The 26,458-nt window shown below is 43.8% G+C and overlaps 1 protein-coding gene across 1 annotated transcript in view; it reads left to right on the plus strand.

The window, feature by feature from the left end:
- Tdrd9 (tudor domain containing 9) overlaps positions 1-26,458 on the plus strand; it is a 72,199-nt gene that overhangs the window by 6,666 nt on the left and 39,075 nt on the right. The window contains exons 6-12 of the mRNA XM_047539792.1: positions 2,639-2,803; positions 8,275-8,378; positions 17,130-17,194; positions 19,747-19,801; positions 19,947-20,031; positions 20,826-20,883; positions 24,599-24,703. Coding sequence (XP_047395748.1) covers positions 2,639-2,803; positions 8,275-8,378; positions 17,130-17,194; positions 19,747-19,801; positions 19,947-20,031; positions 20,826-20,883; positions 24,599-24,703 — 637 coding nt within the window. The remainder of the gene's footprint in view (positions 1-2,638; positions 2,804-8,274; positions 8,379-17,129; positions 17,195-19,746; positions 19,802-19,946; positions 20,032-20,825; positions 20,884-24,598; positions 24,704-26,458) is intronic.

Consider the following 26,458-nt stretch of genomic DNA (forward strand, 5'->3'; position numbering starts at 1 on the left):
TTGAAGTGCTGAGGGTTCTGGAACTTGAGGACAGCAGATGTGCTCCCATTTAGAGGCACAGTCCCGAGTCAGCTAACAGCTGTGGGGAAATGGCACATACCCTTTTTTATTTGAACCAAAAGGAGGAAGGTGTGTACTCGGGCAGAATAGTGAAGGGTTAGAATAACTGCCATCTGCACTGTGTGTGCTGGCGCACAGTTGTAATCCCAGCTACTCAGGAGGCTGAGGAGGGGGAAGGCCAGTTCAAGCCAGTTTGGGCAACTTGGTGAGACCCTGTCTCAAAAAAAAAAAAAAAAAAAGAATAATTATGTCAGCTAAACAATTCTAAACATAGTTCATCTTCTGTGAGCCATGCTGAGCAGAGGTCTTTGGGATCCGCATGTGGTTACAGCATAGGACTGCTAAAGGATTTCTTGTTACTGCAAAAGAGCTGCTTTCTAAATCATGCAGTGTTTGTCTCCAAGTGTCAACTCTATTCATTTTTAGGGAAGTATTTCTTTCACCTGCAAGGTGACCACACCTCAACTTAGTGACTTTTTAAAAGAATGCAACCTGACTTTTACTGTAGGTTTTCTTGCTTCTCTGGGTGGCTAGAGAATGAGTGAGAGAAGGGGCTCTTTGTTCCTATTTAGGAACCTTGGGGTAAAGATGGCACTGATGATAATTCAACAAATTGAGGTCTTGCATGATTGTCACCTGAAGACTTTTATTTTTTACTTAAATCAAAATAATGACTAGATTATAGGTTTTTTAGTTTTCTGTGGTAAGCAGAGTTAAAAGTGTTGGTGGATTTGAGAAGAAATTCTGCCACACTGTGGACAACTGTGGTGAGGAATGTGCATCCTGTCCAGTAAATAGCAAGAGACTTTTCAGTTTCAATATGTTCATGATTTATTTAAAAATATACAAAACACTATATTTTCCAAACACACAGACATGTATTTGGGCCAAATAATTAGAAGCCAAGTTTTAGATTGTTTCGTAAAGTTAAAAAAAAAAAAAAAAAAACAACTCAGAAAATCCTTGGTTATTTCCTTTTTACACAAGTGCTGCTGCCAGAGAACACAGGTGCAAGAAAAAGGGTATCTGGGCTTCATCTCCCTCCTCAGACCTGTGGAGGTCCCTGGTTCCCCTGACCTGGTTCCTCCCTGTCCCTACCTGCTGTCCTCTGGCCCAGGCCCAACCTGGACTAGCATGTCTTGGGTTGGTTGCTGCCTTGTCTTGTCTGCAGGAGGGGCTGGGCTGCTTGGGGAGGCCAGGGCCATGCTGAGTCCAGTATGGCTTTGCAGTGTGCTCAGCAAAACAGAAGCCCAGGGTTGGGGTGTACTGAGCAGTAGAGCACTTGCCTAACATTCTCGAGGCCCTGGGTTTGATCCCCAGCACTGCAGAATGAACGGTAGGCAACAGAAACCAAAAACCCTGCTTTCCTTAGATGATGGCCAGGGATCGTGCACAGTGACTAGGTGTATCCCTGGGGGCCACTTTTTCACTCCAGCTGGCCTGTCAGAACATGCTTTCCTAACCTTCTCAAAGTGAGTTCTGAGCAGTATGACTTTACCATTGTGTTTCAGGTCAAGGGGACAGTGTTTGTCCACCCAGGAACCGCACCAGCAGTGCTCAGAGCGTCTTTACTTGTATACTAAGATGCACACATGCAGACCCCTCATTGCCATACCAGCAGATAGGCAGCTGCCAGTCAGAGAGCTGTGTTGCTCTCAACAGCCTGTGGGTGTTGAGGAACGGGCAGTCCTCCATAATGCTGCCACCTTCTCCAGGCATGTTTGATATGCTGTCAACACTGTTCTGGCATTTGTGGCCAGGATTCTTAAGGATATCATCTGACATTTGTTTTGGCAAACCTTAGAACCAGTCATTTCCTGAGTGTCTATCATCCTGCTCTGGCCTGGGCTAACTCTTTGTGTTTGTTGCATAGCTTTGTCTGATGCACTTTCTTGGGCTATAGTCAAGGTTTTCTGTATCTCTTCTCTTCCTCTTTGCTAGTCTACTGCCTCAGATTTCTTTTTTTTTTTTTTTTTTTTTTTTTGCGGTGCTGGGGATCAACTGCCTCAGATTTCTGGAACACATTATCTAATAACTTATTTTTTATTTTTGGGGGGTGCCAGGGATTGAACTCAGGGGCACTTGACCACTGAACCACATCCCCAGCCCTATTTTGTATTTCATTTAGAGACAGGGTCTCACTGAGTTGCTTAGTGCCTCACTTTTGCTGAGGTGGCTTTGAACTTGTGTTCCTCCTGCCTCAGCCTCCCAAGCCCCAGGGTTTACAGGTGTGTGCCACTGCACATGGCTCTAATAACTTATTAAAAAATTAATTCCTTGATGGAAAATTTCCTTTTAGATAAATACTATAGCTTTATTGGAGATATATGATTTCTCATTTGATGGAACAGTTTAGGAGGACTAGTAAAAGTATCTGAGCATTCTTTATAATAATATGTACAATACATGACGTTAGAACAAGGTCTTCTATTTAAAATCTAAAAGTTATTAAATATAGGAATGAAGCAGAAGACAAGCCTGGACTTTTAGTCGAGTTTCAATTCAGTGGTTGTTATTCTCGTTGTTTATGTACTGGAATGGCCTCTCTTATCTGTAGGTGGTTCTTTCTTATCTGTAGGTGGTCCTGATGTCTGCTACCATCAACTGCAAGGAGTTTGCAGACTACTTTGCAGTTCCTGTTCAGAACAAGATGAATCCTGCGTATATTTTTGAAGTGGAAGGCAAGCCCTATTCAATTGAAGAGTATTATCTTAATGATTTGGAGCACATTTATCATAGTGCGGTACGTTGGAATGATTGTTTCTTATGCAGTGATTGAACTTTTATATGTGATCAAACATGCATTCACCACCTGTGGTTGCAAGGCATTATTAGAACTTGAAGTCAAAGGGGAGGGAGGGGGTAGAAGAGCAAAGGAGGGAAACTCCCAGGTTTTTGTTATAAACTGAGTACCATAAATACTCATATTGCACATCCCTGTGTAAATTAGTGGGGCTGATTTCATACTTTGTTGATGTCGAAAATAAAATGTTAGATTTTGGTCAGTACAAAGTTGTAATTCACTGGGAGTGGGAGGTAATTTTAATTCATATACAATTTTAACTAGACATAACTTTCTAGTGTGAGTAAGGTGTACTGATGTGACCATGAAGAACTGGGGCACACATTCTCATGATGGTTGCAGTGGACATGAAATTGCTTTCATATAGTGGGACATTCAGAGGCTCTGAGGTTAAAAAGCGAAAGCAGGCATGACATGTCTCCTTCCTGGAGCTGCTGAGTGCAGCTGAGTGGTGGAGCACTTGCCAGCATGCACGAGGCCTAGGCTCAGAACCCAGCACTGAGCATGTGCTCAGAGGAGGAAAGACGTTCATCTGCCCACTCTTATCCAGTGTCACCTGTTGCCCAGCAGCCCTTTCCACCGGAGGAGGCCACTCTGTGTGACCTCTGGGATGTCTCCTTGACTTGCTGTGTCACCTTTCACTGAAATGGCAGCCTTCTGTGATCACCCTGCTTTTTCACCTACTTGTCCCTTTCTTTTCATACCAGTGTGTAGTGTTCTGGAGAGCCACGTCGACCTTCCTTCACGTGGATGTACCACTCTTTCTGTAACTAAGCCCCGATGTGTCTTTTTTTTTTTTTTTTTTTTTCATTTTTTAAAATCAGATAAGTGCTTTTATTTATTTATTTTTATATTTAAAAAATGTTTTTCATACATGTATATAGGGTAATGTCTGTCTCACTCTACTGTCCTTCCCATCCCCACCCGCCCTACCCCTCCTTTCACTCCCCTCCATATAATCCAAAGTTCCTTCATTCTTCCCTACCCACCCCCCACTATGGATCAGCATCCGCTTAGCAGAGAAAGCGTTCAGCCTTTGGTTATTTGGGATTGGTTTGTTTCATGTAGCATGATCCTCTCCAGTTCTATCCGTTTTCCTGCAAATGTCATAATTTCATTCTTCTTTAAGGCTGAGTAATATTCCTTTGTGTATATGTACATTTTCTTTATCCATTCATTTGTCGAAGGGCATCCAGGTTGGTTCCATAATTTTGCTATCTGGAATTGAGCTAAGCCCTAATATTTCTGGTCTTGGTCCTGGAAGGAAGTTTCCATCACTCGGCTCTACTAAAAGTTGATGAAGGAAAGCAGGTTTATTCAAAGTGTTCGAAATACTGAGGTGGGTGCTCGGAAGTGGATAGGCAAGGTACCCTGCAGAAGGGTGTGCCCCCAAGGGGAGTTCTGCGAGCAAGCACACCTGGTCAGGCAGTCCATTGGCTTGTATCCCTAAGGAAGTACTGCCCCTTGCTCTGATAGGAGGAGTTTGGGGTTACAGTCTACGTGATTAGCTGATTTAAAATTGGGGAGGGTACGGGAAAAGGACCACAGTTGTGACTGGATGTCTGTTAGGGAATTTAAACATGGCTGCATTCTGACTACATGGTTTTTTAACTTAAAATGACTCTATTACATGTTGCAAAATTTTAAGCTACTGTAAACGTGTGTGCTACATTATAGATTTAACTTTGATAGAAAAGAAAACACTAATCTTACCTTAAAGAAGATAGAGAACTTTTCTGTCTCGAATCTCTGCGTTGGGGGGTGCTCAGAGGCAGGAACAGCTTTTTTAAGAGGAGAGGGGGCCGTGTGACAAAAGGCAGGGTGTACACATATGCAGGTTCAGTCCTGCTGTGCTGATTAGAAACATGTTCCAACTTGTTTCCTCAGGGGTTACTTTGACCAGGGGCTAGTTTTTCAGTTTCCATTCTCAGCAGGAAGAAACAGAGGATGTAGAAAAGCAGTTATCAGGAAGTTGCTTTTAATTGAAAGGGGCTCAGTTTCAGTCTTACCACAAATAGTGCTGCCCACACTGCAGTGCACCGCTGTGAGAACATGCTAGTGGGCCAGGGCTTCTCAACCTTGGCACTGTTGGCATTCAGGGCCGGGTGATTCCGTGTGGTGGGGACAGCCTGTCCATCATCGGGAGTTGGAATCAGCATCCCTCATGTCCTTACACTGTGACGTTGCTAAATGTTCCTGGGGAATAACCCTACCTTGGTCCCGGCACTGAGGGACCCTGGTGCTTCAGCGAATACGTGCATTTGTGGTTTTGGTGGATGCTGCCCAATGCTCTGTGAGGAGTTTGACTTGTTAGAACATTTGTGATGTTGAAGCGTGCTTTCTACCACTATGACATGGTTTCACTTGATATAAGAGACAGTTTGTCAAATCTAGTCATGTCGGAGGCAGGCCAGCATTGTCCTTTAAATGTCACACTCCTATTAATTCAATTTTAAAATGACAGTATTTCAAAAGAACAGAAAAGCAGAAAGAATTTTGTAGTGAACCCTCATTTACCATTATAATCCTAGATTCTACAGTCAGCATTTCCTTTATGGCACTTTTGTTTTCACTGTTGTGAGAACTAAGAAGCAAACACTGGTGTATCACGGTTAACTCAACTTCCTTCTGATTGTTTGCTCTAGTTTTTCCCATGTGTCCTTTGTCCTAGGACCACATCCAGGACACTGCATTATGCTTAGTCAACATGTCTCCTTAGGCTCCTCAGACTGACAGCTTTATAGACTTTCCTTGCTTTTGACGACCTTGATGGTCAGGTGTTTTGTAGGATGCACTGCTATTAGAATTTTTAATTAATTAACTAAATTAATTAATTAATTACGTTTTGCACTGCTGGGGATGCTTGCTGGGCAAGCACCCTATCACTGAGCTGCTTCCCCGGTCAGTCCGTTGGAATTTGAGTGTTGTTTTTCTCATGCTTAGATGTGGTTATGAGTTTTGGGGAGTAGGACCACAGGGGTGATGTGCCATTTTTGTCACATTAGACACACACTCTGACCATGACATCATTGGTGATGTTGACCTTGATCTCCTGCTGGTTTGGTGGAGATACCATAGCATCTCCACTTCCTTCACCTCTGACATGAGTCACTGGATGCTGCCCTTACTCCAGGTGGGCAGGAGGGAGCACTTATTTGTAATATTTCAACATTTTGCATTTCCTGACAGTTTTGGAATGTGAGAGTAATGATGATTTTCTAGTCTTTGAAGGGCTAAAGTTTAATTAATTCCTTTTGGTGTTTATTTTGTAGTATGTGCCAGAGCTCTCAAACATTTAGTGCTTCTTTGTGGACATGCTGAGGAGCAGGTTTGGAACTGGCCATTTGCTCTCTGAGCCCTTTTGGTTGGGACCACCCAGCTTCCAGAGAACCAGGGTCACCTTGGCTCAGGGCGATTGTGTTCCATAGGCTGGGGAACACCTGTTTGGCATTATTTACTGAACAGCTTGTCTTTGGTACTCGATAAGCACACAGTAAGTATTTCAACGAATGAACACACGAGACTTAACTATTTATATTCTTTTTTTTTGGCGGGGCGGGGGGCACTGCTAGAGGTGGAACCCAGGGTCTTGTCCCTGTTTAGTGTGTAAATGTAATGTAATTGTGGAGCGAGCTTCCACGATCCATGACCCAGTCCAGCAGTGAGCATCCTGTACCCCTGACTTACAGTGTGTCAGTTTTAGACCACACTCCACCCTAGAGCACAACTTTTATGCATCCCGTGAGGGTTTTCTTCTTCTTTTTAGGTATTTAGTGCTCTTAAACTGGAGTCCCAGCTGTGTTGGCACCATTTTTTTCCCCACTCTCTGCCATGCCATTCTCTGATTTGCCACGTGTATCCTTCCTTGTCTTCTTGGACCTCCTGGCCAGGCTGGATGTCTGTGATGGCAGGCGTGTAGGGCTTCTGGACCTCTGCTTAGGGCAGAAGCACTGTGGCTTCTGCCTCATTGTGGGGACAAAATCACAACGACCACCCACTTGAGTGGGAGGGACAAAGAGTGCCCTTGAGTGCCCCCTTCTGTGCCATCCCCTGATGTGCTCAGCTGTGCTCACTGTTGGTCTCTCAGCCCAGGAAAGCAGCAATGTGGGCCTTGATGCAGGAGTCCCCGTAACCAGAGTGCCGACTCGAAAAGTGTGGCTCTGTTTGGTGTCTTATCAGGGTGTTTAAAAATGCTCCTGGGGCTCAGATCCTAGAGTACAGTGGAGTTACTTACGAGTCGCTCACACTCCTTTTCCGTGGCTTGTTTGTAGGAAGGCTTCTAGGTGGGCGTTTACACCACTGTTGGAGTTAGTGGAACATATCCTTCTCTCCTCTTTTCCTTTCTTTCTTTCTGTACAGTCACGTTATGGTGAACACTGGTTATTATTTGGATAGAGAAGGAAATTCTCGTATGTGGAGGTGTTGTATGTTAGGGATGGATGAACTAGCATGCTTCCTCAAAGTTATTAGTAAGCAGAAGTCAACTTATACTTAAATCACTACAGTTGTACTAATAATGAGAAATGGGTTCTTTGGCTGCTTGCTGATTTAATTTACTCCAAGTAAAAATCAGAAAACATAATTTCCATATACGGTTAACTTCTGATCACCTGAAAGCTTCTTTTGATGTGTGTTTCATAAAATCAAATGCAGTATTTTGCATATAGTACTTGATAAGCAAAAATTTTAATTATACAAAAAAGCCTTCTTATTCTTATTGGAAAAAAATTCAGAAAGGCCATAAAATAGACTGGGAATTGTGCTGTAGCCGTCCTATGGGATATTGTAGAGACACTTAGTCAGCTGTGATCTCAACTCCTGGAAGGCTGTGCACACCGATGATCATTCCAACACTACTGGGGAGACAGTTGTGTGACCGGTGCCCCGTGTGTTGTAGAGGCTCCTGAAGGGAAGCGTCACGGTATCTGGGCTCAGTGTGGCTTTGTTTTAATTCGCAGTCTAGTGAGCTCTGAAGCCTTGCAGACCTCCGCTACCCCGTTTCCTTTCGCGTCTTGGCAGGAATGTGATCGTGCCGTTCCTTGGTGTTTTCTGCATGTTGGGACCTTGGAGTCTTAGGGCTCTTGAAGGCAGGGCTTTGCCACAGCTGGAGAGCACTGGCTGTGGGGTCCCTATGTTTTTGGTGCATCTTATCCTGCGCCTGCAGAATAGGTTTCCTGCCAGACATTTCACCCCGACCTCTCTCGACTCCAGCTCTGCTCTGATGACTGGTCAGGTGACTGATGAATGTGGGAGAAGTGTGCCACAGCACGTGCTCCAGGGCTGCTGCAGAGGCTGTTGGGTTCACCTGGGGTATTCATTAGAGTGACACGAAGGGGAGAGTCGCCCACCCAGCCTAGCCTTTCCCCTGCACCCTGTTCTGGTATCTGACTTCTTTCTTTTTCTCTCTGCAGCTCTCTCCCCATCTCCTGGAGGAACCGGTGATAACGAAGGACATCTACGATGTTGCCATCGCCCTAATTCAGATGTTCGATGACCTGGACATGAAGGAGAGTGGGTGAGAACAGTGCAGCTGTGCTTCTATGCCTGCCTTGCGAGGCGTGTTGCTCACTTGGAACTTGTTAGTGCTTTCACAGCACCGTGGCACAGTGGTATATACCATCAAGTTGTCATTGTGTGCATTTTACCATCAGGCTAGTATTTTGGAAATGTTTTACTGGAATTTTCTACTAAAGTCTTCAAAGCCATGCTGAGTGGTTTTAGGACTGGTAGTTTCATTTATTAGTTTATTTAAAAAAATTTTTTTTGGTACTGGGAATTGAACTCAGGATACTTTACCATCGAGTTATAGCCACAGCCCTTTTTATTTATTTCAAGAAAAGGTCTCACTAAGTTACTGAGGCTGGCCTCAAACTTGTGATCCTCTTGCCTCAGCCTCCCTTGCTAGGATTATAGGCTGTGACACTGCCCTTGGCAGGACTGGTAGTTTTAAAGCTAGGATCTGTAACCTGCAGGTAGAATCACTTTTCTTTTTTTTTTTTTTTTTTTTTTTTTTTTTTCCTTTTTATTTTTTATTTATTTATTTTTGAGATAGGGCCTCACTAAGTTGCTGAGGCTGGCTTTGAACTCACAATTTTCCTTAGGCCTATGCCACATCTCCCAGATAAGGTTGTTCTATCTTGAGTGAAATCTCCTGTTCCATTCATGTAGAATCACTTTTCTAGACAGGAAGTCACATGATTCCTAATCCTCCAGTAAGACTCTAAATACTGCCAGTAGAAACTCTTGGAAGCCTTTCTTTGCCTTTGTTTAAAATATGTATTCCTGTCTACCAGCAGGTTCCTTTTGTAATCCAGATGTTCATTGTTTAGCAGATTCTTTGAAACTTGGAATGCTTTCCCTTCAGGATAGTATTTGGTTGTAAGTAGTAGTTAGGGCCCATGATTTAAAAAGCGTACTCTATAATTTTATTAGAGCTCATAATTAGGTCTTGTATGTTGGAATGACAAGCAGTGAGAATGTAGATCCTGCCTCCCAGCAGCCTGGACTGGATCCTGGGTGGCTTTACTCCTCCAGACTTTAGGCGGCCTCCTCCCCCAAATGTGTCCTTGGGTGTGAAATTTAGACTTTCTTGGGTCACTTTCATTCTTCCTAAATTATATCCCTCAAAGAATCTGTTGCTGAATGTTCTCATTTTTTGTTTTGTTATTTTGGTACTGGAAATTGAACCCAGGGATGCCTAACCATTGAGCCACGCTCCTAACCCTTTTTATTTTTTAAGACAGGGTCTCAATAATTGCTGAGGCTGGTCTCAAATTTATTATAGTTGCTAGGCTTACAGGGCCACTGTGCCCAGCTCTCAGTTTTTATTTAGCTAAAAATTTACTTGTTTCACTCTCATTTAAATTTTTAAAATATTGAAGATAAAATGGCTTGTATGTATAGGGTGTGATGCTTTAAAGCATAGACATGTGGAGTGACTTGCTCTAGCTTATTGACATAAGCACTCACTCCCATTCTGGAAGTGGAGTTTTACTAGGTGCAGATTGAGGTGCAGGTTGAGGATCCTTTATCTGAAAAGCTTAGAGTCAGAAGTGTTTCAGCTTGTTTTTGGGATTTGGAAAATTTTATAGGATTTACTGACTGAGCACCTGTAATTCCCAAACCCAAATCCAAAATGCTCCAATATCTGAAACTTTCTGATGCTCAAAGTGAAGTTTCAAATTTTAGATAATTTCATATTTTGGCTTTTTGAAGTAGGAATGTTCAACTTGTATGAAATTCTAGGTTGTTACATATTTCTCTTCTTACACTTCCTTTTTCTGATTTTATTTAAATAACATTATTGAGATGTAATGCTAATAGATAACAAATGTACCTATTTTTGTTGTTCTTTCTATAGGTTGGTGTTATTTTCCCATGATCTTCTGGCTTCTCTTATTACAGTGAGAAGTTACTTTCTGGTCTGTTGTTCCTGTAGGCAAATCTGTCTTTTTGCTCTGACCTACTTTCAGATATATTCTTTGACTTTGATGTCCTACAGCCTCATCACTGTGAGTAGGTGTGGATTTCTTTCCATTTATCTTGCTCGAGATCCCGTTGGTACTGGTGTCTGATGCTGTCCAACGCCTTCACCAGGAGCTACACCAGAGCAGTGCAGTTGTTACAGGATACGTCATAGACATCCAGGGCCTTCCTTTACGTTCGTGTCACTCTTGGTGCTGTGCTTGCTGTGGGTATCGACTAATGAGTGACCCCATGTATCCACTGCGGCAGCCTCACACTGTAGTGCCACTGCCTGCAAAGTTGTCCGTGCTCCCTGGTGCACCCCACCTCCCCTTAGTCCTTTACTCCTCCTTGGTTTTGCCTTCCTCAGGGTGTCGTGTGGTTGGAATAGTAAAGTACGGTAGCCCTTTCTCATGGACTTCTTTCACTTAGTCACACACATCTGAAACTTTCCTATCTTTTCAGGGCTTGATAAGCTAATTTTTTTTTATTGAAGAATATTCCATTGAATGCATGCACCACAGTCTACCCATTTACCTACTGGAGAGTGTCTTGGATGCCTCTTAAGTTTTTCAGTGTGAATAGAGCTACTGTCAGTGTATGTGGTGAGGTGGACTCAGGTCCTTTGCCCGTTTCTTTTTTTTTTTTGGGGGGGGGGGTGCTGGGGATCGAACCCAGGGCCTTGTGCTTACAAGGCAAGCACTCTACTGACTGAGCTATCTCCTCAGCCCCACTTTGCCCGTTTCTTAATCAGGTTGTTTTCTCATTGTTGAGTTTAAAGAGTTCTTTGTTGGACAATAGTTCTTTACACACATTTTGCAAATATTTTTCCTAGTCTGTAACTTGTCATCTTCTTCTCTTGAAATTGGTGGGTTTTTATTTATTTAAAGAAAAGTTAGTTTTAATTTTCTTTTTTTAAATAAATGCTCAGTCATCTAAAACTTTGCCAGTGAAGCCTTTAAAAACTGATCCCTGTGTCATTTGGCCTGGCCTCTTAGTCCTACACCTGTTTTCCTTCTAACACGTTGTTAGAGGCTGCTCCCCTATTCTTTCCCTGACTTAGCCCATTTCTCCAGGGAGCCCTACTGTGATGAGGAGTGTTTTTAGAAATGAGCCCTGGTCTCTTGGTGCGCTCACTGCTACTGAGATCTGTTCAGTGGGTTTAGCTAGAAATGTATTTATTTTTATTGTTTTGAGACAGAGTCTCCCGTGTTGCCCATGCTGGCCATGAACTCTTGAGCTCAAAGGATCCTCCTGCCTCAGTCTCCCAAGTAGTATGGACTGTTGCTGGCTCTGTTTTCTACCTTTTCAAATTGATGGATAATTATGTTATTTTCAGGCTTTTGTTGTCTTGATTACAGTATTTAATCCATGAATCTTCTTTTTTTAATATTTTTTTTTAGTTGTAAGTGGTCATAATACCTTTATTTTATTTATTTTTATATAGTGCTGAGGATCAAACCCACTGCCTCACACGTGCTAGTCAAGTTCTCTACCCCTAATCCGTGAATTTTCACTTGGTCATTCTGGTGATGGAATCCTCATATATTCTAATTTGTAGTGTTTTATTATTGCTTTGAGAAGATGTGAATTTTGGCTTGTATTTTCCCTTTGACCCAGGTGTTTTCTGTTGCTAGGGATTACACTCTGGGCCTTCTGCATGCTAAGCACACACTCTCACTGAGCTGTGCCTCCAGCCTGATTTGTAGACAGTGGTGTCAAAAGATAATGATCGTGAATTTGCTGAATGAACTCATTTATCCAACTAGAGTTTCTTAGTGTTGTCTGTATATAAGATCATGTTATTTTTGAATAGAGATGGTTTTGCTTCTTCCTGTCCAATCTGGATACATTTTATTTCCTTTTCTGGGTTAATAGTCCTAGCTAGAACTTCTGGTACAGTGTCAAATAGAAATGGCGAGAGCAGACGTTGGGTCTGTTCCCCATCCTAGAGGGACAGCATTCTGTCTTTTACTGGTAAGTATGGTGTTAGCTGTGGGCTTCTCTGGTTTTTCCTTTTATCAGACTGAGGAAGCGTGTTTGTTCCTAGTTTAGTGCTTTATTATAAGTGAGTGTTAGGTTTTGATAAATGCATTTCCTGTGTGTATTGAAATAATCATGTGATTTTTGGTTTTATTCTATTGATATGATATATTATACTAACTGATTTTTGGATGATGAACCAATTCTGCCTCTATAGAGTAAATCCCACCTGGCCACGGTCCTTTTAATATGTTGCCAGACTTGGTTTGATTATGTTTTTATTGAGGACTTTTTGTTGCTCAAGAGACATTGTACTTCAGTTTATTTTCTTGCAGTCTCTTTTTTTGATTTTGATATATTGGTCTTATAAAATGAGTTGGGAATGTTACTTCCTCTTCTGTTTTTTGGAAAAGTTTGTGAAGAATTGGAATCAATTCTTTGTAAGTTTGGTAGAGTTCAGCTGGGAAGTCATTGGTGTCTGAACTTTTATTCATGGATATCTTTCTTTCTTTTTTTTTTTTTTTTTTTTTTTTTTGCGGTGCTGGGGATCGAACCCAGGGCCTGTGCTTGCAAGGCAAGCACTCTACTGACTGAGCTATCTCCCCAGCCCTCATGGATATCTTTTAAAAATATAATTTAAATTTTTTGAGATGGAATCTTACTGTTCCAGACTGGTCATAGTTTCCTGGGCTCAAGTGATCCTCCTGCCTCATCTTCCTCAGTAGCTGGAACTATGGATGTATGACACCATGCCCCTTGTCTTTAGGGGTATTTATTAAATTGCGGACTCATTCTCTTCATTTGTTATAGGGCTATTCATATTGTCTGTTTCTTCTAGGGATAGTTTCAGTAGTTTGTGTCTTTCTAGGAGTTTTTCCATTTCATCAAAGCTGTCTAATTGACTAGTGTTCATAGTATTCCTTTTCTGAGAGGTCTGTGGTAGTATTTCTCTTTCATTTCTGATTCTAGTAATTTAAGTCTTTTCCACGTTTTTCTTGGTCAAACTGCTGAAAGGTTTGTCGATTATGTTGACGTTTTTAAAGAACCAGATTTTGGTTTCTTTCACTTTTCTCTCTTATTTTTCCTTTTGCATTTTATTAATTTCCACTGAAACTGTTATTGTTCTTTCTGTTTAGTTTAGGGTTAGTTTGCTTTTCTTTTTCCAGGGTTTTGAGGTGGGCATTAGATTATTGACTTGAGGTCTTAATAGAGGTATTTACAGCTATATGTTTTCCTCTGAGTTCTGCTTTAGTTGTGTCTCATAGATCTTGGTGTGTTTATCTTCATTTTTTTCATTTCAGAGTATTTTGCTTCCTGTTGATGTTTTCCTTTGACTTGTTGCCTCTTTGGGAGCTTGTTGTTCAGTTTGCACATGTTGATGAGTTGTCCTACTTTCCCCCTTTTATTGATTTCAGACTTTGGTCTCTTGTGGTTGAAGAATATATTCTACATTCTTTATTTCTAGTTTATTTTATGGCCTAGAACATAGTCTTTCCTGGAGAACATTACCTGGGTACTTGAGAAGAATTCATGTTCTGCTGTTGTTGGGTGGTCTAATCACAGATGTCCCTTAGACCTGGTTGGTTCATGGTGTTCTTCCAGTCTCTGTTTCCTTGATCTTCTGCCTACTTGTTCCAGTGATGATCAAAAGCAAGGTATTTAGGTTCTCACTATTATTGCATTGCCTGTTTCTCTAGTCATTTCTGTCAGTTTATGCTTTGTATATTTTGTGCTATATTAGGTGCATATATGTTTACAGTTATTTTATCTTTCTGATTGACCAGTTTACCATAAGTCTTCATCTCCTCTAACACTTTTAGTTTTGTGGTCTATTTTGTTTATCAGTGTACCATTCTTCTTTCCCATGGTTGCTGTTTGCTTGGTATGTCTTTTCCATCTTTTCACTTTCAGTCTGTTTGTGTCTGGATGTAAAGTGTATCTCCTTTACACCACATATCCTAAGTGGGATTACATTGTATAGTTTTAACAATCTCTGCCTTTTGACCGGACTATTTAATCCATTTACATTTAATTTTATCATCAACATGGTTGAATTTATGTTGATCTTTTGCTTTTTGTTTTCTACATGTGTTATCTTTTTTGTTACTCTATTCCTCTTTACTGCTTATTTTTATATTCAATAAATATTTTTGACATATTAATTTCTTAACTTTTTTCCAATTTTTTTTTGCAACATGTCCTTTACCTTATCAAGTGTTTCAGGGTTATACTAGTTTAATTCCAGTAATATATAGAAACATTACTTCTATAGAACTCTGTTCTCTTTCTTGCTTTTTTAATGTTTATTTTTATACATATTACAAACCCACAAAAACATAGTTGTGTAATCATTACCTTACTATTCATTATCATTTCCTTAGCCCATGATAGCTTTTTTAAATATATATTTATTTTTAGTTGTAGATGAACCCAATACCTTTATTTTTATGTGGTGCTGAGGATCAAACTCAGTGCCTCACATGTGCTAGGCAAGTGCTCTACCACTGAGCTACAACTCAGTCCTCATGATAGCTTTGCTCCTGCCTTACCCTCCTTATGCCATTATGGCAAATACCTTACATGTTACATTTTTATATGTTACAGGTCTAGTGGTGTGTGTGTGTGTCTGTGTGATTGTTTTTAAAATCATCTAAGGGAAGAAAGGAGCCAAAGTAGATATTTATAGTGACTTTTATAATTACTTAGTTACCTTTATCAGTGCTCTGTGTTCATTCTTGTGGGTTTGAAATATTATCACTTGCCTTTAGCTTGAAGAACTTCCTTTAGTATTTCTAGTAACATTGGTTTGCTGGCAAAATGTCCTCATTTTTTGTTTATCTGGGAAAGTCTTTATTTGCCTTCATTATTAAGGAAGAACTTTACTGAATGTGGATGTCATAGCTGACAGTTCTTCTTGGAGCACTTTGTGTGTGCCATCCTGCTGCTTTTGGCATCCATTCGTTTGCTAAGATAGCAGCTGTTAATATTATTGGGGTTTTCTTTGTATGTGGTATGACATTTTTTCCCTCCTGCTTTTACGTTATTCTCTTATCTTTGATTTCCATCATCCATAGCATTTGCCATTTCCTATAGGGCTGGTGTATTTCCTGAGCCTTTAGTGGGCATTTTTATCATTTTTCAAAGCCAGCCACTTTGGGGCACATGTGAATTTGATGAGCCCATTGGCTGGAGGCCATACCATGCAGAAGATTGTGGGATTGTAAAGGGTACCCAGAGGTACATGAGTAGAAGTGTGGCAGGAGCTCTAGGTGCAGAGAAAACAACTCTGAATCCAGCTGGGATCTGGGTCTGTCCCCACAGGGTGAATCATCATCCTTTCATGATTAAATCATGGACTGGGCTGGTTCTCCAGGAAGTGGCACCATATTTGAAACTTGACATTTGGCCCCTGCTGCAGATTAGTAGCCAGCAGTGGTGGTAGCCAGATCAGCCTTTGAAGGTGCATGTCATTGAGTCCATACCTAAGCCATCATCCCTGCTACCCTGAGCACTTTGCATTGAACAGCCTTGGGGAACTGCAGAAGAAGACTGGCAGACATCTGCATGGCTTCCGATTCATCTGCCAGTTAAAAGTTTACTTCACTGTTGCTGCCTCGTGGCTGCATTTCTTTGGTGCCTGCTCCAAGAGACTCAAATGCTACTTTATAATCCTTTTTCTAGTCTTGTCATTTCCAAGTCATGGACCACCTGGCCAACCATCTAGCTTCTACCTCTCTATGGGGTAGACCAACCTAATGGCCTTGTCTGCTTCCATGTGGCGTGGACTACCAGATGCACTGCTTGCCTTCCTTCTTGGGGAGAGTTCCCTTCCCCAGTACCCTGAGTAGGGTTATAATGCAGCAGCTGTCCTTTCCTGGCTATTGCCAACATCCCATTCAGGCCCCTGCATGAACCAGGCCTTTTTTTTTTTTTTTAATCATAGTGTCTGAGCCACGGGTGTAGCTGAGAGAGGGGGCTGAGCAGCAGGATCAGGCACCTTTGGAGCCTGAGCAACCTTTATTCCCCTCATGTGGCCCACCTCTCTCACACCCTTTCTCCTTTCAGTTGTTATTCCCAGGCTTTCCATGACTGACTCCATAGCTCCCTTGCTACAGCCTCAGAGAGGCTTCCTCACCCATCCCTTTGCACAGGCCCTCCACACGTGTGCTTCCCCAGCTCTTTCCCATGTGTGTATGTTGGTTTCCTTCATGATACTAGTGCTAAACCGCAGGGGCTTGTTCACTTGCTTCTCATCTGTCTTTCTAGCCAGGCTGCAAGCTCCAGAGCAGGGTGGGGACACTTGTGTGCCTTGTTACTATTGTATCCTGACTGCATAGAGGAGGGCCTGGCACAAATGGAGGGCTCACAGGTTTGTGGAGGAAGGGAAGTTCTAATTTCACACAAAAATGTACCCACCGCAGTGGGGCAGTGAGGGGATGACTTGAGATTTTAGTCTTTAGAAATGCTTAAAAAAAAAAAAAGAAATGCTTTCAAATAATAATTTGGTCTCTAATAATAGTTTGCCTGTAGTCGTTTTAAATGTTTGTGTTCTGGGGTTCTGGATTACAGTAATTAAGTTTCCAGGAAAACTTGCCACTCGTGCTTCTTCTTAAGGTGAGCATAACGGGTGTGAAGCGTCCTGGGCTCCAGGGGCCCAGGGTGCTGTCTCTCTGTGGCCCGGATTTTCTTATGTGAAGTAAAGAACATCACATGGCCTGCTCTGAGTGCTTTCAGAGTCAAAGCTGGTAGCGTCAGGGTTCTTGCAAAGCAGTGGCAGTTCTAGCTTCCATTCACTTTTGTGTACCTCTCATTTTCACAGGAACAAGACCTGGTCGGGGGCCCAGTTTGTGTCAGAGCGGAGCAGCGTGTTGGTGTTTTTGCCAGGTGTGAATGTCATGGTTTTGTGACCTGAAATTATCATACTCTGTATAGCACAAATTATGAAAAATGGCATTTTTCAATCTTTTTAGCCACCAAGAATATAAACAAATTTCACTTTCAATCTAATTTCTTAATGAGAATGAAGAATTTAACTATTTGAAGGAAGTCTTGCCACCTTCAAGATTTTAGTAAGATATTTAGCTTTGTTTAACTTGTGTTCATTTATGTGATTTTAAGTGTGAGAATATTGTCACAGTCTGCATTAAAGCTTATTTAGTAACAGTAACACACATAACACCACAGGAGTCATCAGCCTGGTCTTTGAGTTCCTTTGTAGGCTCTTAATTATACCTTTTTGAAGAGATTAATTTGTATTGTACTTTTTAAAAATATATATTTTAGTTGTAAATGGACACAATACCTTTATTTTTATGTGGTACTGACGATTGAACCTAGTGCCTCACACTGCTAAGCAAGTGCTCTACCACTAAGCCACAATCCCAGCCACTGTATTGTACTTTTTCAAAATTATTTTTTAAAATTACTTTTATCAACTAGTACAGTTTGATAAGACATAACAATTCAAATATTTTCTGTTGTCAAAAGGTAATGTGTAGAGCATGTTGAGTGCTTTAGTGATGGAGTACAAAAGCTTTGCAGTGAGAGAAGTTTGTTTAACTTTGGATTGTAGTGTGTGAGTTTCAGATCTTTGTCATATGAATTTATTTTACATTCAGGAAACAACCATGAACTGACAATGGGCTTCAGTTGCCTTTGCTCCCATAAATACCTATCATATTGTTACTGTGTGTATAATATTGTATTAAGGAGAAAGATCACCAAAGCAGAGCTGTGTTGAAAATGACTTCATGTTGCAAATGAGATAAGTGCTTTTTAATGACTGAACATTGCCTGAACAAATATTTGTAAAGTGATACTTTAGTTCAGGTTTGGTGTCTGTTACATGCTTACATAAATTCAAGTCCGACCTACCTTTATGTATTTCACTAAATGTTCTGTTGTGAGCAGCTCTGTATTAGTTTTCTAGGGCTGCTGTAACAAAGTGCCACTGCTTGGATGGCATAAAACAACAGTGATTTCTTTCTCACTGTTCTGGAGTTCTAATGTTCACAACCAAGGTGCCTGCAGAGCTGTGTTTCCTAAGGCTCTGGGTAGGCTTCTTCCAGGCCTCTGCTGGCTTCCACTGGTCCACGCCATCAGTCCCTGGCGTCCCTTGACTTATGTCCGCGTCACTCTCATCTCTGCTGCTGTCTTAAGGCCTTGTCTGTGTGGGCCTGACACCCTTCCCTTCTTAGGAGGGCACCAGCTCTGTTGGATTATGAGCATGAACCTCATCCCAACTGATTACATCTGCAGTGACTATTTCCAAATAAGGGCACATTTTGGGGTTGAGATTTCAACATATGTTTTTGTGGGGAACACAGTTCAGCTGGTAACTGACTCAAATTAAGGATGAGGCAAAAGCACATGCAGCTGTTATAATCAATAAACATTTAGAAAATCCAATGAAAAAGATTTAGTGTATCTTTGTGACCAAATCTGTCTTTCTGTCTCTGTCGTTTTCCTCTCTCTTTTTTTTTTTTCTTGTTACTGGGGGTTGAACCCAGAGATGCTTCACCACTGAGTTACATCCCCATCTATCTTTTTTTTTTCTTTTTTTTTGCAGTACTGGGGATCGAACTCAGGGCCTTGTGCTTGCGAGGCAAGCACTCTACCAGCTGAGCTATCTCCCCAGCTCTCTTTTTCTTTTTTGAGACAGGTTTTAGTAAGTTGCTTAAGGCCTTCCTAGGTTGCTGAGACTGGCCTCATTCTGCTTTAGCTTCCTGAGTCGCTGGGATTACAGGCATGTGCCACCGTATCTTTAATACACAAAGACACATAGACACACACACACACACATGTATTTTTTTGTGTTTGGGGCTGGTATCAAACCTAGGACCTCGTGCGTACTAGGCAAGCACTGTACCACTGACTTGTATCCCATCCACAGAGTATCTCATATATGTGTGTGTATGTGTGTGTGCATGCACGTGTGTGTGTACATACACACACATAAATTTCATAGATATATGTACACACACACACACCATATTATGTATAATTTTTTTTTGGCAGAGCTGGGAATTGAACTCAGGGGTTTCCACATGCTATGCAGGTGTTCTTCCTCTGAGCTATATCCCAGCTCCCAAAATATTATTTTTTGATTGGAAAGATCTTATATGCTCCTTGTAGAACATTTGGGAAATCTGAGGGAGAAATGTACTATTGCTTACATAGTCAATGCCTATAGTAGTCACTGCTATTGAAAGAAAACACTGAAATAATTTTTTCCCCATAATTTTGAGTTACTATTTTTTAATGTACTTGTGCATTTTTATTTGTTATTTGATGTACTTAGGCAAGAAAGATAAAAAAGTAAAATAAAAGGAATTGCTAGGACTTTCTTTGAGAAAGATGTCATTTTAGAGGTTGGGCTTATAGCAATAAGAACAAATCTGTTTTTTCCCCTCCTTCCCCTGCCCCCTGCTCCCCAGGTCTGGGTGAAATAAACTATATGCATGAACTTCTCACAAACATGGTTCACAAAAGGTGAGTTTAAATGGACACAGCTTTAGTTTTACTTTCAGACCATTGTATTGTTGATGCTTTGTGTAATTTCGATTATCTGAGTGAACAGGTGTTTTAGCTTGTCATGGTATCATGTGATATTTTACTTTAGGAATTTGTTTCTTAGGTTACAGGTCTATCCACTCCATTCCAGTGTGACTTTAGAAGAACAGAACAATGTGTTCTTAAGTCCAGTCCCTGGGTACAGAAAGGTAGGAAGGTGGGGAAGACAAGTTCTTGGCACCTCAGGCACCACTCTGTGGAGACTGCCCAGGAAGGACGCTGGCATCTCCTGAACAAATGCTTGCTGATAAGTCGCCTGTCACTTGGTGTTGTGTTTTACTTTGTAAATCAGTTTGCTAAAAAGCTAAGAATTTTATTTCCTTAATTCAGGGCATTATCACTGATGGGTTTTGATAACTTTTAATTGTTCATGGGCATCTCTGTAGGTTTGGGACTGCTCTGGTGTCTCTGGTGCTACTCTAGCAACTTGGTCAGGTGACTTAGTTGAAGTCCTGCTTGAGGAGACTCTCTTTAGTCTGGATCATGTATGAGTGTTGTGATTGCCTTCCCAAAACCCTGCAGACCTTGTGCTTGTGGCCCTACTCCCTGATTTCCACAGGACTTTTTGGAATCTCTGGAGGCAACCTAGACCTTGGGTGGTATCCCAGGACTCATGGTTACAGCTCTTCCTCTGGCTGTGACCTGGTTGTACTTTTGCCCCCTGGTAATTCCAGGAGCCCTGGAAAACTTCCAAAGCAGGTCAGGACCAATAACTTGCCCCGTGTCTTGCCTGCTGCTTTTAAGCCTCTCCTGTGTTTTGTGTGGCTGCTTTTCCACATATTAAGGGCTACTCGATCAATTGTGATCTGTATAAAATAGGAAAATGGCTAAATTCACAATTTCAGTTCAGTATTTACACTAAGAAGCTTTAAAATTTTCAAGACAGAGGTTTTTTAAAAAATTTTTTATTTAAAGCTCTGCTTCTCTCTTTGGTGCTCAACAGGTTATTTTGTCCACCAACATTGCAGAGAGCTCTGTCACTGTCCCAGATGTCAAGTATGGTAAGGTCCATTTTGCTCATCTCCACATAAACTATGACTTCCTTTGGCCTCTTTGTCCCCTGAGGACACCCCCGCTCCACCAACACACAAACACACGCTAATTGCTCCCTCTGATACGGAAGGGAGGCTTCAGAGAAGTAGGATCACGTGGGTTCCCCTGACCTTTCCGTTCCCCAGCCCTCCTCAGAGTGTGTCACATCACTCAGGGCAGGGCTGCCCTTGGGGTGTGGGGCACTTCGGGGGCCTTGTGGGAGCAGACTATTGGGGCTGCCCAGGTGGAATTCTGTGACTGGAGGGAGGCAAGTGTGAGGAAGGAGCGCAGTCTCTGTTCCTGAAGGATGCCAAGGATGCTGGCATGTATGCCCTTGATAACCGAGACTGCTTCCCTCCTGAGCTTCCTAGGTTGATTGGTCATGGTTGAATGCCCCATGTGGGTGGCTTTAGGGGTACAGCAGGACAAGGTCCCTGTCTTCAAGGTGCCTACATTCTGGTGGAAGGAGACAATTAGCTGATAAAAATCACAGTTTTAGGTAGAGATGGAAGTGATAGACAAAGGTACATTGGGAGAGGGTTACAGTTGCTGGGAAGATCTTTTAGTAGGGCGATTTGTCGCTGTAAGGATGTGACCTTTGGACAAAGGCCTGAACTGAACAAGAGGTTCTCTGTGTAAAAATGTGGTTCACATGTAGGAAGTGGGTGTCGGGAGCAGCCGGAAGACAGAATGATGATGGAGAAGGGCTTTGTGCTAGGGAAACCACAAACTAAACAGTCAAATTCTTGTTCTCCTGAAACACTGAGGGGTGGGTACTGGAAAGATAATCAGTGAGATAATAAAACATGTGATAAGTTAAGTTGACTGCCGTGGCACACATCTGTAACCCCAGCGACTTGGGAGGCTGAGGCAGGAGGATCACAAGTTCAAGGCCAGCCTCTGCAACTTAGGGAGTCCCTGTCTCAAAATAAAAAATGAAAGGTCTGGAGTGTGGCTCAGTGGTAGAGTGCCCCTGGGTTTAGTCCCCAGCACCACACAGAAAGGTAAGGAGTCAAACAGTGACAAGAGTGAGAGGAGAAGGGAGGAGGCACAGGGCAGGAGTGTTGGGGGCAGGGGGCTGTTCCCAGGGGAGTGGGGGGAAGAGGCTGGAGGGAGGCGCTGGGGGCCGGGGGAAGAGTATTTTGGGTGGAGGGGCAGAAAGCATGAAGGCCTAGAGCAAGAGCAAGGTCGGTGTTGTGCAGCAGCGAGGAGCCTGTTGCTGGGGCAGGAGAGCATGGCAGGGCGAGGGGAAGGTGGCCCTGGGCACACGTCCTCCAGGGCATTGTACAACCTGCTCTGCCGAGGGAGGCAAACCTTTGTGGGTTTCAAGGCGATTAAATATCATTTACAGGATCCTCTGGGAGTCACTGAAAAGACGCAGAGGAGAGAAAAGGGAGAGGATTTGGGAGTGGGTGCTGATACCCTGGGTGAGCACTGATGGTGCTGTGGAGTAGGGGACAGAATTGTCAGGTTCTGGGTTTTGGCAGGGCGAGGGTTGCTGAGGGGCCTGAGGAGGGACTGTGAGATATTCCCGGTGGCTTCTGAGGATGTGTGGCCTGAGACACTGGAATGGTGGCCCTGGGAGAGTGCAGCAGGGCAGGCGCAGGCTGAGAGCCTGGCCTCACTCCCCAGGGAATGCGCCACCGCCACCTGGGCAGCCTGGCTCCATAGGCAGAGAGGGAGGAGGAGCTGCTGGGCTGGGGAGCAGGAGGGAGCAGGTGGGCCTGGGGTTCCCGAGATAGGTAGAGTGGGAGGAGGAGGGAGCATCACCTTGTTTGGTGTGGGTAAGCGAGGCTAACGCTGGCCTGGCAGTTGGCAGCAGAGACCTCTCCAGTGACTTTGACAAGGGTGGTTTTGGGGGAGGCAAAGGTCTGCTTGCCGTGGGTTCCCAAGAAAGAACAGAGGAGGTGCATCAAGCCGCAGTGGGTCAGACAGTATGCTTGTGTGTGTGTGTGTGTGTGTGTGTGTGTGTGTGTGCGCGCGCGCGCGCGCGTGTGTGGTGCTAGGGGTGGAACTCAGGGGTGCTCCGCCACTGACCTACACCCCCAGCCCTTTTATTTTTTATTTTGAGACAGGGTTTCCCTAAGTTGCTGAGGCTAGCCTTGAACTTGCAATCCTCCTGCCTCAGCCTCCCGAGCCACTGGGATTACAGGTGTGCACCACCTTGCTGGCCAGATAGCACTGCTGAGGCATTTTGCTGTAAAGGGAAGCAGAGTAATGGGCAGTAGCTGGGGGGATGGGGCATGAGAGCATATCTTCCTGGACAAGGACTTCTAGTGCTTTTGCTGGGTGAGGGGAGAGGCATAGGAGAGGGTGATGCCAACATGTGAGGAACCATTCATGGTCCCAGAGAGAAGGCTGAGTGTGGAGGGTGGAGGTGACCTTGTGCGAGAGATGGCCTGGAAGCCCTAGGAGGTCTTTGCAGCACTATGCCTGCCGTGGTGAGCTAGGAGGAGGACCCTCTGTGAGGAAAGAACAGAAAGCCTGGGAGGCTCCAGCTGAAGACGTGGCCTGGACAGCTGAGGGGACCAACCACCGGCGAGGGAAGGCTGAATGCTCTTCCCTTGCCAGGGCTTTGGGTGCCCGGGTCGGGGGTAGAGAGTCACCGTGTGCGTGGACCAGGCTTGCGTCAGATGCTGAACAGAGGGGTGCTGGATGAACAGCTGCTGCCTGGACTTGCTCTTGGTGGCCAGGTGGGGAGTAAGGCCCAAGGGGGCAGTGAGGGACAGCAGCAGAGCGTGGATGGATAGTTTGAGACCCCAGAGGGTGAAGGATGGCTAGAGCAGGGGAGAGGGAAGATAAGAGTTCTGTCTCGAGGGATGCCTGAAGCTGCAGTGGAGGAGGAAGGTGCTCTGGTTGGGTACGGTGGTAGGTGCACCGAGAGGAAGAAGCTGCTAGTGTGTGGAAGGCCAGGGTGTCGGGGGGAGGCTTGAGGTCCTGAGAGGGTGAGTGCGGCTGGCCTTTTTCATGGGTATTGAAATCACTAAAACTCATGCTAGGCCTGGTGGTGTCAGAGGACTGGGCAGCCAGGGGCAGGGTGGGGTGTTGGCATGACACCATCCGAGAGGGCAGTAGCAGTGAGGTGTTGGGCTTGGCACGTGAGGGTGGGAGAGAAGGTGGCTAGCCACCATTAAGGGAGGACCTGTGTGTGTCTCCAAAGGACAGCCCTGTTCTACAGACAGGACGGGAGAGACTGTCCAGCCGCAGGGGCTCTGTCACCTGTGTTCCACAGATGAGGACCTGAAGCACAGAGAAACTAGGCAACTTGCTCTAACCTTCCACAGACACCTGCCCTGCCCTGCTCCCCCCACATACAGTCAGAGAGACAGTCAGAGACAGACTCAGGGTTTGAATTCTGGCAGTCCAGAACATGAGCCACTCTTGTTGAGTCCTCTTGTGACGATGCTCTTTTGGGTAACTTTCATCTTTTGGGTGCATCTAGGTAGGCCTTTCTCATAGTACATTGGGTCCCACAGGTTATTCTCGATGCCTAGGGGCTCTTGGTCCTTAGCAGGAAAGAGGCTTCTGTCTCCCTGTCCTGAATATAGTGCGTGTCATTATGTTCCCAGGTTCCTGTGAGCACACAAATTCCAGGGGCTTTGACTGACCCACTGTGCGTTGTGATTCACTGGGCAGCTGTCTTTTGTTCACATGGGGTTTACATTCCTTTTTTTCAAATGACAGTTATAGATTTTTGTCTGACTAGAACTCTGGTTTGTGATGAAGATACGAATTATCAGAGTCTGCGATTGAGTTGGGCCTCTAAGACCAGTTGCAACCAGAGAAAAGGTAAGGCATTTTTGGTGTACACTGAAGACTTGGTGATGATGGGGCAGTTCAGGTGTCTTTGAAAACATTGCTTTTACATTTTTACTGTTTACTTCCTTTACTGGGACAGTTTTTTTTTTTTTTTTTTTTTTTTTTTTTAAAAGGTACTGGGTATTGAACTCAGGGGCACTCAACCACTGAGCCACATCCCTAGCCCTATTTTGTGTTTTTTTTATTTAGGGACAGGGTCTCACTCAGTTGTTTAGTGCCTCACTTTTGCTGAGTCTGGCTTTGAACTCATGATCCTCCTGCCTCAGCCTTCCCAACTGCTGGAATTGCAGTTTTCCACCACCATGCTTAACTGGGACAGTTGGGACAGTTTTAAGTTTGAGTATCAGCATCTCCTGCTGTCAGCTCTTAACACATTTCTCTTCTTGCTCTGTATTGGGAGTATCTTTATGCTTAAGGGATCCCATCTCAATACTGTTGTTTTTCATAGTAAAATTTAAACATTTTTGGTGAACAGTCATGGAAGCTAGGTGGATCGCTTCACTAATTTTGACAAGCCTTCCTCAATTCTTGATGTTCCTAGGTTGCTTTTCCTAAATGGGTTCCATGGGGCCTAGGGTTTGCTGCACATCTGCACATGTCCCTGACAGAGGGATGGTGTCACTTTAGACCCAGGATATGTTGGCCACAGTGGAAGTACATCACAACATGCCTGACACAGGTGCACAGGTGTTATCCTCTCCTGTGGTAGGAACTGGCCTTGGGGATAGTCTCTGTGGTGTGTTCTGAGGTAGAAGCATTCTGAGGGCACCTGCTGTACCTGAACCCATGTCAGAGCAGCAAGGCCATGCTTATGTGAGCCCACCATGACCTATTAGTCCTCAGAGCATCGGACATGCAGGGAAATGGGCCCAAGCTTCTCCTGCAGAGTGGTGGGACTGAGATTTGATCCAGAAATCTGACTTTAGTTCTCCTTCTTTTGAGTCCCCTCTCCTGAAGTCCTTCATCCTGAGGGGACTGAGTGCTGACAAAGGCGCCCTTCCAACCTGGCCGAGGAAGCTGTCTGATGGCTGTGAAAGGCCTCATGTTGGGTTATGTCTTCAGGATCCGTTTCACATCAGAGTCAGTTGTGTACAAGATGTGACTTTAGGTTGCGGTTCCTTTCTGCCTGTGTCTGTCCAGGGCTCCACTTCACAGAACTACCCTTGAGTTGTATCTGTTCTTTTATGAGATGGTCATTCAGGTGCGGACACTGCAGGAGATGCTTGCTGCGTGGGAGATGCATCAGTGGTCAGGGGCAGGAGGCAGTGAGGGAAGGTTGAGGCCATGCCTTTGTTGGGCTTTCTGGGGGGGAAGGCAGGGCAGGCAGGTGGACAGCATAGGAATGGTTAATTTGAATAACTTTGGTGGACTTTTGGTCTCCAGGGTGATTCCTCCTTGCCTGGCATCAGGCCTTAGATGATTCTCACAGAGCCTCCTGGGTGTTCTTCCTGGAACTTTGCTGGATTTGTTAAATCGTACTGGGAGGTGTTTTTGTTTGTTTTTGTGATTGCCCTGGGATGTTCTGCCTAACCAGTCCTGTCATTTGCAGATAGGATGGGGAGGGTGGAGGAGAAAGTCCAGCTTGCTTCAGTCTTTCCTGACCCCACAGGTATAGGAGGAAAGCTCTGTGGGTTACCATGTGTTTTTAAAGCTGGGTGTTTATTAAGGACTCCCCATCCTTAGAAGATTCTATTTCTGCTTCATAAGTGATACAGTGACAGAAGG

This window comes from Sciurus carolinensis, chromosome 2, assembly GCF_902686445.1.
Source record: "Sciurus carolinensis chromosome 2, mSciCar1.2, whole genome shotgun sequence".
Classification (NCBI taxonomy): domain Eukaryota; kingdom Metazoa; phylum Chordata; class Mammalia; order Rodentia; family Sciuridae; genus Sciurus; species Sciurus carolinensis.